The sequence below is a fragment of the Phaethon aethereus genome (assembly GCF_964289735.1).
Source record: "Phaethon aethereus genome assembly, chromosome: 12".
Taxonomy (NCBI): Eukaryota; Metazoa; Chordata; class Aves; order Phaethontiformes; family Phaethontidae; genus Phaethon; species Phaethon aethereus.
In genome coordinates, this window is record NC_138588.1 from 17,726,862 (window position 1) to 17,745,251 (window position 18,390).

Below are 18,390 nucleotides of genomic sequence, written 5' to 3' on the forward strand. Positions count from 1 at the left end.
ATTGTAACTTTTGCATACAAAAAGAACATGGAAGACATTGCTATCCCTTCTAATCATGCTGCGTTTGCTTCCTGCAGGTGAACGGCCTTTTGAATGCAACTGGCAAGGATGTAACAAGAAGTTTGCTCGCTCCGATGAGCTGGCCCGCCATTACCGCACTCACACTGGAGAAAAGAAGTTCAGCTGTCCTCTCTGTGAGAAACGCTTCATGCGCAGTGACCATCTGACAAAGCACGCCCGTCGCCATGCCAATTTCCACCCAAGCATGCTCATGAGGCGAAGTGGAAGCAGCTCAAGAACAGGGTCTGTCAGTGACTACAGCCGCTCAGATGCCTCAAGTCCAACGATTAGCCCTGCCAGTTCCCCATAGACCTGCCTGCACTGGATGTCAGCACTTTGCCTCTAATACCCAATGTGGAGTTTTGTTTGTGTTGCACACATTTAAAAAACTCTGTCGCTTCCCCTCCTCCCTTCCCCATCCCCCTTTGGAAAAAAAAAAAAAAAACCAACAAAAAAACCCAGTAAATAGCTGCCACTGAAAGTTCCAGTCAAATTTTCTTTACCCAACCACACAAGTTGCTATTCTAACCTCATGGACAGACAAACTTACATGTTCCACTTAGTGACTCCTGCTGTCTCAATATTTCATACACTTTGCAACCATTTACAGATCCTCTTGATTATTCTTTATAAGAAAATGAGAAAATCTAAAAAAAGAAAAAAACCCCACTTAATCCACCTCAGGTGTCAAAGTAGTTTTGTAAGACCAGATTGCACAATATGAGCATACATACACTTACAAATCAACTGTGTTGGATTATGTCCCCCTTCTCCTTTCTCAGGGATGGATATTTATGTTACACAATAATTACAATGAAGACATGCCCTAACCACAGCCTTACTCTGTAAATATATTTGCACTCAGAAGCTTTTTGTTAGGTTATTTCACACACTGGGGAAAAAATAACAAACAAACAAACAAACAATACAAAATCCAAACCCGTACTGGAATGTCATACCAGACTCTTCCATTGTTTGTTTTCCTGATTATATACCTACACTGGGGAGCATCCAAACAAGAGTCTTGTCTTTCTTCAAGCTTCCCTCTGCCTTTGGTAGCAAGCCGTTTTTTCACTTCATGCTGAAGATGCTCCAAAACCAACTTTCTATTGCAAAAATCTCTGTGAGGTTAAACTTGTTTGTTTGTTTCATGCTAGATAAAATTCTAAGCAAGATGCCTTAAGTAAATAACCTAAATCACGAGGAAACACATTTACACTGGGTAACATTTTATTGCAAGGCAATATGGCATGGAATCTCGGAGGCGTTCTGTCATCACTCTCCAAGTTGTTAAGCTCTCTGCACTGCCTGTTCGGTATGGGACCAACAGAATATTTAAATCAAACTACGCTGACTTGAACAATTTTCTTTATTCTTTTTTCCTTTTTTTTTTTAAATGAACTATGGAAATAGCGTAGCTGAACTAATGCCCATCAAAACCTTTATCAAGGTACTTACCTACTGTACAGCTGTATCTTAGCAAGACAAATTGGCTAAGACATAGTTTCTGTATCCTGTTGCATCACAATCGTGGTCACTGGTAAAAGGAAGTGAAAATCATAAGGCATCTTCTGACTGGAAAAATAAAATATGCATTTTTAAGTTTTAAAATAAAAAGACATTTTAGCTCAGCACTACTATTAAGTTTCCCAAAAACACACATGCCAGCATAAACTAAGGTGCTCTCATTTCTGCATAACTGCGTAATAACAAAAAGGGAATCGTGGTTAGTTGTCAATAACTTTCAAATATTTGACACTAGATAGAGCACTAGGAGGTAGATTTTTATGTTTATGTGGTAGAAAATACAGCAGAAGACCAGGAGCATTGGGATATACTGGAGACCTCACTGGCAGCAAATACACTTTCCTTGGTTTGGCTGGGTCTGATGGTGTATATTATAAATTTGAGTCCTTTTGATTCTGGAATTTTTGGGGCTTTCTTGTTTTTACTGTAGGGTATAAATGCAGTTAAGTGTAGCATGGTGAAAAGCTCTATGCCAAACCTGCTGTTTGATATCAAGTGAATGCCTCCACATGCCAAATGAACCTGTATCTTACTTGCTGCTTTGCATTGATCCAATTTTGCAAGTTTTTATTGTACTGTATATTAACTGTGAGAGGCTAATATAGATTTCCAAGTAGTTTCATAGGTACTTCCGTAATAGTTACATTATTCCTAATACTACGCGTTCTATTAGTTGTATGGATAAATACTTAAAGACAGTTCAAAGTGCTGAGATTTCAGTATTTTTTTCATGTTCATTTGCTTCAGATTTCACCTCTATAAAATCACAATTTGCCCCTTCATGCGAGGCACAATTCTACTGTTTCATTTCACAGAAAATTAAAGAACATCATAAGCTTTTTTGCAAGGTGACAAATATTGTTGAGTTTGTGTGATGAGTTGCCTAACCACTGTGAGTTAGGAGAAAGCCAGATCTGTTTGCCTCCATAGATTTCCTCTATTCTTTTTTTGTGGTGTTTTTTTTTTTTTTTAAATCTCATCTACTAAGGTAGACAATTTTAACAACTTGATACAATTCAGGTAACAGGAATTCACATTCCAATAATTTCTGTGACTGCTGAAAGTGCTCTTGTCCTGTAGTTAGTAAAGAGTCATTTAAGATATCTAGCTAAAGGAATTCTACAGTTCAGCTGTGTCTTGTGCACATACTTCAAAACAAGTCATAAACACATTTCTCATTATCATTATACCTTAATAGAGGGATACAAGGGGGGAAAAAACCCAAACAAAATCAAAAGGAGAACCAAATATCAGCAAAAATCATAGGCTTCCTGTTCTAAATTCAATTTGTTGTAAAACCATCTTTTCCAATGTTTAATCTTTAGCAAAGGAGGAATCACTCCAGTCCATTTATTTAGGGCATAATAATTCAGCATGAATCAGTAGGTGCATTACAAACAAGTTGTTCTAATAGCCTGGAGAAAGAATATTTACATCAGGTTTTATTAGCACTGAGATTATGGGATATAAAGATTGTGGGACAACCTATTCTGAGTGACACAAGAACTATGTAATCTTTAACTGAAACATTTTAAGCATTTTACGTATATTCCTCAGAGATTACTAATAATTCTCCAACGTTAAGCAGGAAAAAAAAAGGTTTCAAAATCAAATTTCCAGTTCAGCTAGTTCATCTAATGAGAAGGCTATGAGACTATATATAGTCAACATAGCTACACTTTCATGAAATTCTCTGAAATCTGTTGTTAAAACCTTTTTCTTTTTTTTTTACATTTTAGCTGTAAATACCTCAGAGTGTGTTAGGCTGACTGTCAAGTTACTGTGTTTTAAACAGTAAAAAAATCCTAGGTAGATTTTCAAATATCTCCATTAAATGTTTAATACATGATAGCTTTAGGATAAAATTATGAATTCCAAACCACTAGTAGTTTCCGAAACTGAATGTGACAAAACTTCTCGTAATATTTTCATACGGAAAGAGAGCGTTTGGAGTTTTCTAGCATCTGCCAGATGCAAGAAAAGAAGCAGAAGCACCATTAAGGTTGTAAGACTCCATTCTCATGATTGTTGCTCCTGAGTTTTGCAGATATGAGAAGTCTGAACAGCTCAAACTATGTTTTGAATTCTGGGTGCTTATCCAAACTAACCTCAGATTTTTACCCTTCTGATGTTTCACACAGCGGTGTAATCTAAACACCTCTGTGTTTGAGGGTGTGCATCTCTCCCTCTCCCTCCTCCTTTCCCTATGCAGTCTGTTGAGGTAAATCTCCACAAACTACAAAATTGCCCTAATTTTTTTTTTCTTATAATTTGAGAGTATAACAACAGGTTTATTACTATTAAGAAAGCCCTGAAAGTTTGTTTTTCTCCACCCATGATTCTAGCTTCCTCCCTAAGAGCTGAGCTTAACTGCCTTGCTGTAGGAAATGGGTGCAAGTTAAAATCATCACTTCACTACCACCACTCAACTGAAACTAAAGACGCCCTTAGAAACTCATTCACCCCTTCCATTAACCTCATCCTGTGCAAAGGCCTAAAGTGCATTAATGGCCACATGAATTCAGTTTCCATCCTGCTTCTCAGAAAGCAGTCCTGGTAAACTCCTGGCAGCTAGATTTTGTTGTGAGAATTGTTTATATCTGCCAAGTAGTTGTTCCTTTATAATATATGCATAGTATCTGTTTACATTACATAACTGCAAACATATATATTTGTAACAAGTCATCAGAAGCCTCTGTTTGACGGTAACACCTAATTCCTGTATCGTACCCCCTTTACTGCATTAACCCTTGCAATAACTTTTAGCTACGCGAGCCTCTGTACACCTTCAGAGCCTCATTACCTTCTGTTCAGACGTTCAGCACTTTCCGCGTTTCATGCAGCCAGGCAGTAAAAGGCTGTGTGTGGAGCTTACCCTTGTCTAGCTATTCACATTCACAACTGCTTTTCTCCAGTTCTTTGTGATGAGTTCTAGAATTTGTACTGTATAAAGTGCATTGTTGTTTTGGGGAACATGGTTTGTGAAGAAAAAATAAGGAAAATGAACTGTATAATTGAAGCTTCCCTTTTCATTGCCATTGGATTTACTAATTTCATTAGGTGATGCTTACAAACTGACTTTCAGGTGCTCTTTTACTCCATCACACCATCTGTTTGTGCATTGGGTGCTAACATATAGTCTATGTCAGTGAATGGTATGATGAACGTCTGTATTTTTAACTCTTTTGGGGATAAAGCTATAGCCTTAGGCAGAAGAAAATAACCAAATTATACTTGTTTACCCCATAAGTCAGAATATAGAATGCAAAAGCCCATCCACTGGTGTAGGTTTTATACATATATATATATAAAAATTTTTATATATATGGATTTATATAAGCATATACACATATATAGGTATATATGTGTATATTGAATACTACATGTGTATACATAAATACACAGCAGTGTGTATATACTACACACCAAATAATGAAGGGATGTCTACAGAGCAAAAATAGGTATCCATTTCATTATAACCAATGATGGGTCTGAACCAAAAACCTAGATCCAAATGCCATTGCATTTGGAAAGTTTGAATATGTTTTTTGAGATTTCTGGTTGAGTTTCATCTCTGGTTACAGCTGCAGTTACTTGTGTATATATTCATTCTGGGGGACATTGCATGTGCGTGCACATGTGCTTTTTGACAAGCATATGCCTGTGTGGGTAACTGAGAATATGTGTGCCAGTAAGTGTGCACGTGTTTACATATATACTTTCAGCTTTGGTGAACTATAATGTTACTGGTGTCATCTTCACTTGTACAGTTTTATCAGCAGCACATGAATGCTTCCATGGGTCACTTTTCAACTCTTTAAATCACTACATTGAAGTATTACAGTTGTACAGCTCTTTGTTCATCTATTCTTGCTCTGCTGTAACTTTTAATGTATTTTGTACTGCATAGATTATATATTGTGATAATGTCCTATGCAACAACAATAAAAAAGGAAAAAGGAAGAAAATTAACAACTGTAAAATATCATCTTAACTTGTATGCATGGTTAGTGATGTTTACATTTTCCAAAATAAAACTTATAACTATGAAATATTGCTTTACTATTAATTTCCTTCTCTATGTAGAAGTTAAAAAGCATCAATTGTTAATATTCCTGCTGTGCATTTAAGGCTTGATATTTTGTTTGATATCTTTGCTTAAATTTCACCCAGTGCTATCGTTTAAAATGGGATTTATTTTTTTTTAAATCATTGAGAGAAATTTTCTGTGATATTTGTTGTGTACTGTCCTCTGCTTTAACTGGTATTTTATACTTGCATAGTGAAATTCCTTTCTCAGAGCTGGCATATACTGTGTTTTTCTTTACAAGATGGTTATGGGATTAATATGCATGACTTAAAGGTCGGTGTCAACCATCCGTTCTTTCAAAGCCCAGTTCTTTGCAAATTCCTGGTATCTCCACAAGTGGCAATTTTCTTTCCTAATTTTAAAGATGAGGAAATTGAAACACAAAATATTTGAGCAACTTTTTCAAAGACATGAGGCAATGGCAGATGTATGCCTTTACCCTCCTTTGAAAGTTACACCACACCCCCAGGAAAACAGTTTTGTGTTTAATGTGTATAATAAATATCGGCCTATAGAATATTATAACTGGTTGCAAAAATAATTTAAAACAGTGAACTCCTGTTGAAAGATGAAAGCTAAAATATCCTTATTAAGCTTGGGGCAATTGTAAGAATTACTTTAAAATTAGCACATTTTCCTGTGCAGGGGTCATGAAAACTGTTCAGAGCAAATAACTTGGAGAGCCATTATCTTTAATAGCAGGTTTCCCCATGTAGTCATTACAGTGTTGAACTGTCAGTTGTATTCACTATCTCTGACCATGTGCCAGTTAGCCTGTACATCTGTGTGTGTCTATGATCAACTGATATTTTGTAACTTACACAGAGGAACTAGCTAAATCACCTAAATGCTTAACTATGTTAATGCAGTATTTAAGGGCTTGTTATCTGAGAATAACATACTCTTTGGGCATGCAGCGGATAGCCTTGGCTCTTTATTAGTGAGCCTTCACTGGAACAGAAGACAAAAACCTTCTGTCCATGAGAAAACCACAGGTTTGTTTCATTCTCTTCTACTAGCATTAGCGTGATGTGGCCTCTCACTGCCTGTTCTCGATGTCTCTGTTATAACTGGGAAGTCCCAGGCAGAGGACTCTCTGAAGCATTCAGACTGTGAGAATCCTCAGGCAAAAATCCTGGTAAACCATCTAATACCCGAGTGAGGTGCAGTTCCCTTGCAGACCTTGTGTGTCAGTCTGTCTGTTGAACTTCTTCCATTTCAGATTCACTGAAGTAACTAACCTACCTGTGGCAGTCTTTCCCTTAACGCTTCCTTCAGATGTCCTCTCACCCCATTCACAATTCTTAGTTCAATTTTCACCCTTGAACAGACAGGCTAGGCAGCTGTGTTAGAAGTCTAGTTGCTTTTTGCTAGTCTGTTCCTGTGGAAAGGGTGTGACATGTCTAACCTCTGCTGCTACCCAGTTTTTCAGCCAGTCGCTCCATCTGAATTCACTGTTTGTACTTGGGGGGGGGGGGGAAGATGGTGAGATATCTTTTTTCACTGATGCTGGAGAAAGTTGATACAGACTCTTGCTCTTCTGTTCTCTGAAGGAATGAGTCTGAAGTTTCTTGAAAATACAGGTTACACAACACTTCTAGGCACAGTTTGTTTGTGAAAATACACCCTGAAGAGTAGCATTTCTGGTCTTCCTACAGGAAGGATCTACCTCATGTTTGATAACAGAAGAGCAGTCAAAAATTGTTTTCTAAACTTTCTAGAAGAATGAAAAGAGAAACAAATACTTTTAAAAGGACATACCTTTTCAGTTTAAGTATGGAGTTGTTGCCTTCGTACTGTAATGTTATGTGCTTCCCCACCCAGACACCCACACCCTGAAATGTGTGTGTTAACACATTCTCACCTGCAAAAGAAACTTCTGTCAGGTTGGTAAATGTGTAGGTTTCTGTCTTGCCTGTGACTCAGCATTTTCCAGGAAATGTTCATAGACTTGTCAGTAGTCCATCAGTTCAGAAGAGAAGCAATAATAAATACTGCTAGAATTAGAATAGGAGTCTCCTATTTACCTGTGTATCATTTCTGGCTTGAAAAGTAGTCCACCTTTAGGTTCATTGCCCCAGCTTTTCAAGGAACCACACCAATGGCATGCTTCGCTAGTTGACTGCAAGAGATAAAAATGACATAAAAATAAACATGCAGACAATAGAATCAGAGAGAAAAGCAAGAGAAGATGGAGATTGATATGAAAAAGAAGCGAGAACAATGAGACAAGCCAAGTGTTTCTAGCAGCTGAGCAGAAAGGCGCATATGGCAGCAGAATATGCATGGGGCTTCCTTAAGAATTTCAGACCAAGCAAGCTAGGCAGCATGTCCAAATACCAGAAACCACACCATCTTTTCTAGGAGCAGTAGAGGAGGGAGCTAAATCAAACAGTAATTCAAGCAGGCAGGCACATGTGTCTAGCTAGCTACAAGGTGTTGCTGGCACAGCTAAGAATATAAAGAGAGGGAGGGATTATTTTAATAGATTTCTCAATCCATGCACCAGACAAGGGAGGGGAGTCTGGATGCCCAGACATCTGAACAGCAAGAGGGGAAGAGGGAAACATGAATGAAAACTGGCTTTGGGAGTTTGTGCTTTAGGCAATTCAGAGAACAAGATTACATTAAACACGTCTGGAGGGAAAAAAAAAAAAGAGCAAAGAAAAGAGATCTGAGAAAACCTGAGTGGGGTTTTAGGCAAGAACAGGCCCCAAAGGTCTGCTAACAAAACCTAAACACTGAGCTTAGTAATAATTCTACCTCACCAAGAGAAAACAGCTCTAGAGTATAATTGCTGTCTCATCATAATTGTAAATAAAGGATCAACCTGTCCTACCTGGTTGGCACTGGCAGGAGTTAGATTTAATCTTTGGCTCCCACTGGCTGGAACAAATGTTCAGCAGGAAAAGAGGGGTTAGCATCAGGGGCTGGGCTCCGAGGGGCTCTGGGACGCTGTTGCTGGCAGGTCTCTGCTGAGCTGATGTTTCTTCTCCGCACCACTTGATAAACACACCTGCCTGAGCACACTGCAGCAGGTTTGAGCCTGCTGCGCTAGGACTTGTAAGGTACACTCCAAAGGGTCACAAAGGCTTACACTGCCCAAACTGGCTTGTTCAGAGCTAGCCCAAGTGTTCTTCCCAAGGCCTACCCAGTATGACTGGGACATATCCCAGAAGGAAGATGCAATATGCCAAGCTGGTGGATGAGAGAACACCATTGAGAGAAAAGGTCCAGCTGAAGGACAAGGGAGATGGTGCTGGTTAGAGAGAGCATTTCAATTGTGTGATAGCATAGTAAGAGGAATGAGATGGAAAAATGTGGGAAACTGAGATGAAAGATGCAATAAATGGGGAAGGGAAGGTAAAGAGGGGGAAGATAAGTATAGAAAAATGAGAAAGGAGCACAGGGTAGGGCAATTTTATGTCCTCTTTTAGAGAGAAAAAGACAGGCCTATGGTGCAAAGTCAAAAACGAGGATCTAGAGTAAGGAGTAGCTCATGTGGTAGCATTTCCAACAGATTAGAAGGTAAGGCATGTCAGTGTGTAATAAACAGGACTGTGCGTCTTTAAGAGACCAATGTTTGTGTTTTCCCATGCTCTCCTATTGTGGAAATAACTTTCTGCGTCATTTCTCTGATCCTGGAGACGAAATGAACAGACACAAAACATAACAAAACACAATAGCAACGGGAAGAGAGAAATTCCTCCCTCCCCCTTCCACCACACACACATTTTACGTCAGCGATCTGAACACACTCAAAGCCTCCCAGTGGAAGAGCAACAAGGCGCAGACTGACAGCGTTGTTTGGTACACACTTTTTGAATCAAGTTCACCTTCTCCACCACTGCATAAAGAGTTAAAACATGAAAGCCACACTTCCCCAGTCTGTTACTTTCAAATATTTTATCCAGTCTCTTTGGTTAAAAGTCTTACCTTCCAGATTTTCCACAGACAGTGAACTGCAACAGGCATTTGCTAGCTTTTTTAAAGTTCAAAGCTTTGCACTTCAAAGACACTGCAATTTTTCTCTCAAGCCTCATGCCTCACGCTCTGCAAAAAAGACGTCAGTTTGGGACTCTGTCTCAAAATGCCACATTCAGAAGCTCAGATACATCTAAAAATCAGCATCACAACTATGATCTTCCCAGAGGGGAGTAACGAGATAGGCAGCCCCGCAAGTGGCTGGCCCCAAACCCAGGCTGTATCAAGACTACCTACACCGAAACGCAGAATCACCACCCATCAGAGCCGAGACAAGTCCATTTTCTCTGTTTCTTCCTTTAGCCTCTATTACTGTGCTGAGAACTATCTCAAACCCTTTGATACTACAGACAGTAAGGTCCCATGAAGCTGGAAGGTCTTACAGGTCTGGTTTAACATGCAACCTTTTTGTTGACGTTGGAAATCATAAAACAAATCCCACTTTTCCACTCTGGGGCTGCTGTACAAACTGCCCTTTACGGCTTGCTGGGAGGAATAGGATGACTTGACAGGAAGAAGGAAGAAAGTTTTGCTCAGGATTGACGATCCCACCCCTGCCGCTGCAGCGAGTCCTGCCCCCAGCTCGCAGGGCTGGGCCGGAGGGAGAGGTCTGCGCTGCCGCGCAGCAGGCATGGGCTGGCTGCAGAAGGCAGAGGAGGTTGGCAAATCCCTCAAAAGAAATGACCTACGTCCTCCTTCCTCCCCGTGGGAGAGGAGTCACTCTCAGGGGCTGAGGGTTTAAAAGCAGCCACAACACTCCCCAGCTTTTGCAACTTTCCCTGAAGACGGAGTAGGGGATAGTTTCCCCTTAACGTGCCCTCGCAAGCAGCTGTACTGAATAATCCTGGTGAGCAAACAAGAGGCAAACCCGGGGAAACAGGAACCTTGTGGAGGGTGGGACTGCACAAACAGCAAGACTGGGTGAATAAATCAGGCCTGGCTGTTAGCTTCCCTCTAAGAAACCTTCCATTAAGGCTCCACTGCATATTTTTGGACTGCACCTGTCTATTTTTAGGAGGGATAATTAATGCCAAAGGAAATAAGGAAAAAATCGAGGTTTAAGTCCAAGAATGGAAAATTTGGTATTCTCCACAAAAATCACTATGATTAAGGAGGACTAAAGAGGAAGGGTTATATTTCAGGAGTACAAATACGCTACAAGTCACTGTAAAAATTGTATGTTACATGGTGTTTGCTAAGAGAGGGGAAGCATTTCAAGACAACAGCACTTCACCACTTAGCTGGTATTAAACAGGAGTGAAGGCACAGCTGAATGCCCAGCTTTAAAACGCAGCTGTACTCTGGCTATGTTTTTATATAGCTCTCAGCTGTGCTGCGGCTCCCAGCTTCTCTGTGTGTTGTGATCTGGCTTTGGGAGGGGCTGGCTGGGACCTCAAGAGCAACTGGCACAGGCTCTGCCCAGTTCTGTGCACGAATTTACGCAGTAAGAGAAAAATCACAGCCAAGTTACATAGCACCCTCACCAGGTCCTTAAAATAAGCTTCCTGAAGTACAGGGCTATTTATAAGTCTAGAAAATCTGTTTTATTAACTACGATGGGAGGTTCTCAGATAAAAACCCCGCCGACTTCGATACGGGAGCTGAGACATGATGGAACAATGTGTGCAAGTCTTTCAAAATTCAGCTATTATTTTACTGATAGCAATGGTTTAGATTCACATCCCTCTGCCTTTCGACACAGTCTTCTATCAATGTTAATGTTACCCTTGCCTGTAGAAGAAAAAAAACCTTTCGTTAGTCATCATATCTTCGTGCGTTCATGTCCCATCTCGTTCTGAAGAGCAGCTGCTTGAGAGCAGGGCCTCCTTGCTTGCCTGCTCAGCATCTTCTGCACAGCACCCTGAAATCAACACGAACGTGAATGGCATCTTCGCCTTCCTCCAAGGAAAAACACTCTGGCTCCCTACTATCCAACCACAATCCACATTTACCGTTACACACATGAATTTTTATACTGTAGAGGTCACCTCATCTTAGACCAAGCCCAGCTTGTAAATTCCTGACACCATGGGAACATTTGTGTGAAATATGTAACAGAAGTGGAACATGTCAGGGGACAGCAGTCAATATCTAAAGCAGTACCTCCCTTCTGGGTGCCTCTGAAGAGAGTTGCCTCTTTGCTTTGGGGAGTATCATGCAAAAACTATCTTTTTAACTTAGAAGTGCCATTTCCTGTAAACATTACAGCAGTCTGGGAAGGGCTATTGCTAGGAAAAATCCCTGGGAATTATTCAGTACAATTTCCTAATCATACCTTTCCTGCCTGATAAACACTTGTCCCCGTACCTCTAATTACACAGAACCTCTTTGCAAACCTGCTGGATGAGGATCTGTTTATTTCTAAGCTTAGGGAGGTAAATGTCGTCTCCCATGAATGATAAAACAATTGGAAGAATAAGGACATGCTACAGAATGTCTTTTCTAATGATTAGTATTTCTGATTTTAAAGATTATTGCAGATGTGAACAGGGTAATGAGCATTTGAACTACTTGGTGCTAGCCATATGTTAATGATATGAAGTACTCTACAGTAAAAGTGATGCTAAAACATTTATATTTTGTATTTGCTTTCAATTACTTTTGATAATAAAGTGTTACAGCAGTATTGTCCACAAATCTCAGAAGCCCAGATTCATGACATATTTATGCTACAGCTAATGAGCTCCTCGCTTCTCTGATAATTTCCTCAAAAAGCAAGAGTCTGTGTGTGAACATCAGAAGCCAAAGACAAAGCAGACTGGCTGTGGTACAGGTTTTACCAGTTATAAAGATACATAGTCCCCTCTTGACTGTCCAAATCTAAGTCAGAGGCACAGCAAATACCTCAAAGGCCATCAGACAGCAATAGATTTAATTGCCACATGGGAAATTAGCTTAGTGAGTTCATCCAACTCTCAGGTGACAAATACCTAACAACAGCCACTGCCGTTGACATCTGTGAGTACCTCACAGAGACACATGCATGGAGCCGACATGAACACAGGATGGGCGCTTTCCTCCTTAGCCAGATTCTGCTCCAGATAAAAAATCTGGATGCTGGAGCAGAATTAGCACTGTTTGCTTATAAGCACAGTCCTGCCTTAGAGCTGCCTTCCTTCATGGATGTGTCCCACTCTCTCAACCCTACAAATTCTTTAGTTCTGATGGCAAATTTATAACATGCTTGGTAACATATTAACGAGCCTTCTGCAAAGTGTTGGTTACTGTATTAAATCCCAGCTAGAACCCGGAAATTCTGGAAAATTATCAACACAAGTGAAGTGTCAGCTTTTTGAAAAGAAAGGGCTATGGAGCTATTTAAACTTTTTTGAAAAAGTCGGGGAGTAGTTGGTTGTGTAATCACACATCCATAACTTGAGTTCATGTCCAGAAACAATTTCCTTTTTCCTTTGCAATTTCTTAAGTTAAAAAACTTCAAAGCAGAAAGCAACATTTTTTACACAAACCTTCTGCCAACATTTAAAATCCCCTAGATGGTACATTTGCCAGTTTTATGTTTTCCTGGAAAACTGTGCAGAAGACAAGAAGTCAATAACAGATTTTACAACTGACCCTAATACCAATTAAACTCATGATTCTTGTCTGTTCACATAAATTATGTCATTTGCAGATCGTTACCCATAGCACTGCAAAAAGAAACAGAGGTATTTTCCCCTGGGGTTACATTCCCATCACTTACTAATTCCAATGTTCTGTACTTACCTTCAAATCAAGTTCAGTTCTAGGGCAGAGAAATTGAGACTCCTCCTGATTGTCTAGGCAGGAAATGAGACTTCACATCGAACGTGACTCTTTTGTCTTATGTTTATCAGTATGCCAAAACCATTGCGCTGGGGACACATACAAGCAACAGAAAGTGCATATAAAATGGCAGTTGTGAGGATCCATCTTCCTGTGCTGTCAGCATTCGCTATGGGCCAAGAGCACCTAGTGACCTTTTGGGGCAGCTCACACAACTGAAGAGCCAGCCAGGACAGAGCAGATGACAGATACCGAACTGGCAGCAGCGTCTGCCTCAGGGGGAGTGAGGTCTGATCTAATGCAATCTCAAACGGCATGGACACCAACTTGTGGAAGTAAGGACCATGCATGAATTTTAACATGGGCCAGACTGGATGCTTGCTCTCTCTGACACTGTGCCAAAGAGCTTACTTGCTGCTCCTACCCGTCTTACATAGGCAGGGCCTTAGTAGGCAGCTTTCTCTGGTCTACCTCTGGTACATACACTCACATACTTACTAATAAAATGTATTAATAATTGGGTCCTACACTAGCCACTGCCATTTGCTCCACCTTCTTCCTACTCATTTGAATTCAATGATCGGGAGTTTTATTATAATTGTCAGATGATGTCTAATGTGTGGTATTTTACATTTCAGAAAAAACTTGAATATACCATGACTTACATTCTGTTGAATCTTGCATAAGAGGTATGGATGCTTGTGTCTGCCTTGCTTTCATTCCAGTCACTCCAACAGTTTTCAACCTTTGTGGGCATCCTGAAGATGACTGAATATAGAATGAAGAAAGTAAATTCAGTATTATACTGCACAGCACTGAGATACATGGCTTTTCTATTCAAATCGCTCTGTGATCTTCTTGAATGGAGTGACTTAACATTTTTCTGTGCAAAAAGACTGCCTTTTCATCTTGCAAGTATAAAATGGGGCACAACAGAGGGAGGCCAGGAATCCTTTAAGAATCTCTCCAGTCTCAGGAGCTCAGGTAGCTGCCTTGGCCTTTGCTTCATCAGTCAGATTTCTCTTCCTTCTTATGCTGCACATATCTAGACATTTGAGAAAATGCTATGGTTACAGTAATAATTATTGTCATACTTTTGTTCATCTCGTCTTAGATTCACAGCACTTTGTGAGTTTAGATTAGTCATTTAGCAGTCTTGTAAACCATTATTATCAGGTCCCAGTATAGCCTCGTGACGTCTGCTTTCTTCTTAAAGTCTTCATTGTCACTCCTAGGAGACATGCAGCTGGCACATCAGCCACAGTTTCTACTGCTGTTTTAGGATCCTTATGCCTCTCCAAGTTCTCCACTCTACCTACCTCTGGCCTTTTTCTTTTTGCTTTTAGATTATTGAGCCTGAGGGGCAACACCTGCAATGAACTCCCCATTTACAGTACGTCCCTTATTTGTGACTCATTCTTCCCATGTGGTGAGTGTGATACAGATGCTTTTGAATGGTGCAATGCCATCTGAGTTTTATAGCTATGTTAGGTTGCTTGAACTTCTTCCATTTTGCTTCCTCTGAGTTACCAATATTAACAGCTCTATTTCAGCAAGGCACCTAAGTTAGGTGGAGTTTTGGGGAAAGATACTAAATTCGTTCTTTAAAATGCACTTCTTTTTTCTTGCAAATTTGGTTACGTGAAGGAAAGCATCGCAATTGTGTTATAAGTAGAAGCAGTCTTTCAAATGTGGCGGCAACTTAGAGTGATACATAGATTTATTTAAGGACACCACAGGAAGTAGAACACAAGAAGAACACAACTCTATCAAGTAAAATCAAGTATATGTTTACATATGGTTAATTTTGTAAAACCTTTTTGTTTTCCAGCTGGTTACTTATTGAACTATTTGAAGTATTAAAATCCAGTCCAATAACCCATGTACAATATGCTTTTTAACAGTTCTGGCTAGTGAGCTGCCCTCTAGTTCTAGGAGTAAAGTTTACCCAGTCAGTAATCTTTCTTGAAATTATCTTATAAATGGCAAGGTTTAGAAATCAGGCTCACCTGGGGACTCCAAAAAAACACCTCTTTTAAGAAATATTTTCTCATTACACATGCAGTTTAACTGAGCTGTCTGCATAGAAATCAAACAAAGGAAAATTAAAAAAGAAAATATCCTGGAGCAAAGGTGACAACATTAGGAGCAAACGATGTAACTTTTTTGATAGGATTTGAAATTACCAGAAATCAACTACAAATGCTAGTTAGTTTGGTAAGGAAAAAAAATGCCACAGAAGAAAATTGGAATCACTTACAAAAAAGCTGACAGGCTGGGGAGAATTCTTTTTTATCAGCACTCTGCAGTGCTGATGTGGGCTATTTCCTCTCCTTTCTTTAAGAAATCAAATTTTCACTATATGCTATTAAAAATAAGCATTTATCACCAGTTTTCTGTGCAGTGATATGCAATACCAACGCTGCTTCCTGCATCCCTACAGTGGGAGATCAATAGACGATTGACTGGTAACGGTTGTCCAAGGGTGACTGCAGTTAACCCCAAACAGAGCCATTTGACAGGGTGACCCAAAGAAAGTCATTGTTTACTAACACTGGTTTTCCCCTTTAAAACTTTTTGTAACAGAGATAAGTGACAAGCAGCATATATTAAAATACTATTTTCCAAACTTCTGGATTGACTGAACACTCATCCATGATAGTTCCGAGCACACGGTGAAAAAGAAACAAATCTCCAAAACAAGCCGAGGGAATCTGAATGTTTGGATTTTGGCCAGGATGCCCATCAGGGAGGCCAACCAATGCTAGATTTCAACAAGTAAAGCCTTATGTTGCTTTAACATCCTTCCCCCAGGGAAGTCTCAAAGTGTTTCTTGAGTGTAAAATTTCGATTCTACAAGCGAGTCTGCCCTGCTTTTTCCTGAAGCCCTCTTGGAGTTGATAAAGTTCTAGAAGGATTCAGGAATCTGATCGTATTGAACAAATTGCATGATTGTGGCCTTTAAATCAATACAAAAAGAGTACACAAGAATTATTTCATATACCACTGCAATAAAGGTAAAATAATGCCAGTATCAATCAGCCAGGCAGATAAATATAAGGACATTGTAATATTAAACTTAAGAACCGTATTCCCAGAAACTAGTCATGCCAGTTAAGAAAACTCTGCAGCAAATGCACAGGTTTGAGCAAGTCCATAACCTCTAATGAGTTAGGTACACTGACCCTTAGCTTCTCTTCTGTCTTCAGGTACAGTATCTTTGCACCAGGAAGAAAGGAAGTCCTAATGGCAGGCTGGCATATTCAGAGACGGAAACCTTTGAGATCTGCAGAACAGGTAGACTTGTTAAAAGATTTTTCTTATCTCCCTCGCCCTCCCCCCAAACTATTTTACTATCTGATTTATCCCCAATTCAAATTCAAGATGATGTCAAACAGCAACTATTGAAAGTAAATGTGCGCTATGAACACAGGCATAATAATAAAATGGTCAATGTGGAACTTGAATCAAGAATGAAAGAAGGGTAAAATAAAAAAAGTCAGTATTATGTTATAAAAATAGGCCCTTTCAAAACCTTTTTAAGTTACTTGAAAAGATTATAAGTTTAACTGATAAATAATTAATCACCAATCCACTGTCTCAAGAGAAGACCAGCCCTACACTAACAGTTTTATCAATAAGCAGGGGAAAGTGCTTAGAAGAATTGTTAATAATATTAGGAGATTAAATGATTGGATGCTAATGCAGAGTAATCTGGATTGCTCAGCAAAGTGGGTACAAAGAAACCAAGTGTATCTGATACAATCAAAGTTAAACTCGGGCATTTAGGAAAAAAAACAACTTGGCTATACTTACCAGATGGAGGACTCTAGCTCAGGAAACAAGGACTCACAAAAAGGAGTGAAATGAGATCCAAAGGCAGAAACTGGTGTTAGGCAAATTCAGGTTAGAAACACAAGTTTTTTTAAAAACGGCTAATTAACTGGTGGAACAACTTACCACGTGTTAATATGACTTCTTCAGCATTTGCGATTTCTCTGAAGAAACACTGTAGTTCAAACACAGTTGTTTGGCAAATATCCTGTTATCCTGCTGCCTGATTACACAGGCATAGATTCCCTGAGGACGGTAACGGTGACAACCACAGCCCAGCCTGTACTGCAACAGCACAGTCGCATGGCAGCACTGCCCTCCTTGCACAGAGTGGCCTTGTGCCTTTGGAGCCTAGGAACTGGCAATATGTGATAAAACGAAAGCTCAACAGGCCTGGCAGTGCCTGATTTCTGGCTTTTGCCTCAGATTGTCAGAGTTATCCAATTTATGCAGATTAATCTTGAAATCAAACTGAATGAACTTTATGGCAGCAGAGTGAAAGCTTGTGACGAGCCAAATCCCCACCCGGTTTGTGGCATGCCCCTTGCCCCTTGTTTCTTTTCTAGGCTTCAGTGTTTCCCCAACATAACACTGCAGAGAGTACACAAAAAGCACAAACAAGAATTCTAACAAACAGATACTTTAGAAATAAGTTAATTTTATTGAATAGGCATTATAGCTTCTCAGTTTCAAATAATGGAGAAGCCAATTCACACAGATTACAGAGCTATCAATTACTTTGAGTAATCTTTCATAAAAGAAAGACATTAAATACAGTCCTGCTATAAAAAGTGCGACAGTTATAACTGGAATTTTTTCAAAACAAAAGCAAGTTTTACTACCTATTGCAAAAATTGATTTAGTGCTTTAATACTTTACAAAGTAACAATCCAACTGCTAAAAACAGCTCTTACACATCATCTTTGTCAAAGTATGGATCAGATTAAAAATGACATTTAAATTGAATTTGAATGAAAACTGCATGTAGAAAAGGTTCTCAAGAACTCACACTTTTCACAACAAAAAATATTCATTATCCCTCAATGTTAACTAATGCTCCTGTTTCTTTTGAACAATGGATTTAAACATGATATGGCAGTCAGCTTAAAAATGATCAACTGCTTTGTTTGCAG

The 18,390-nt window shown here is 39.5% G+C and overlaps 1 protein-coding gene across 1 annotated transcript in view; it reads left to right on the top strand.

The window, feature by feature from the left end:
* The window catches only part of KLF13 (KLF transcription factor 13), a 31,000-nt gene extending 29,855 nt beyond the window's left edge, over positions 1-1,145 (top strand). Inside the window, exon 2 of the mRNA XM_082004914.1 lies at positions 78-1,145. Coding sequence (XP_081861040.1) covers positions 78-370 — 293 coding nt within the window. The 3' untranslated portion in view covers positions 371-1,145. The remainder of the gene's footprint in view (positions 1-77) is intronic.
* The last annotated feature ends 17,245 nt before the right edge of the window (positions 1,146-18,390 follow it).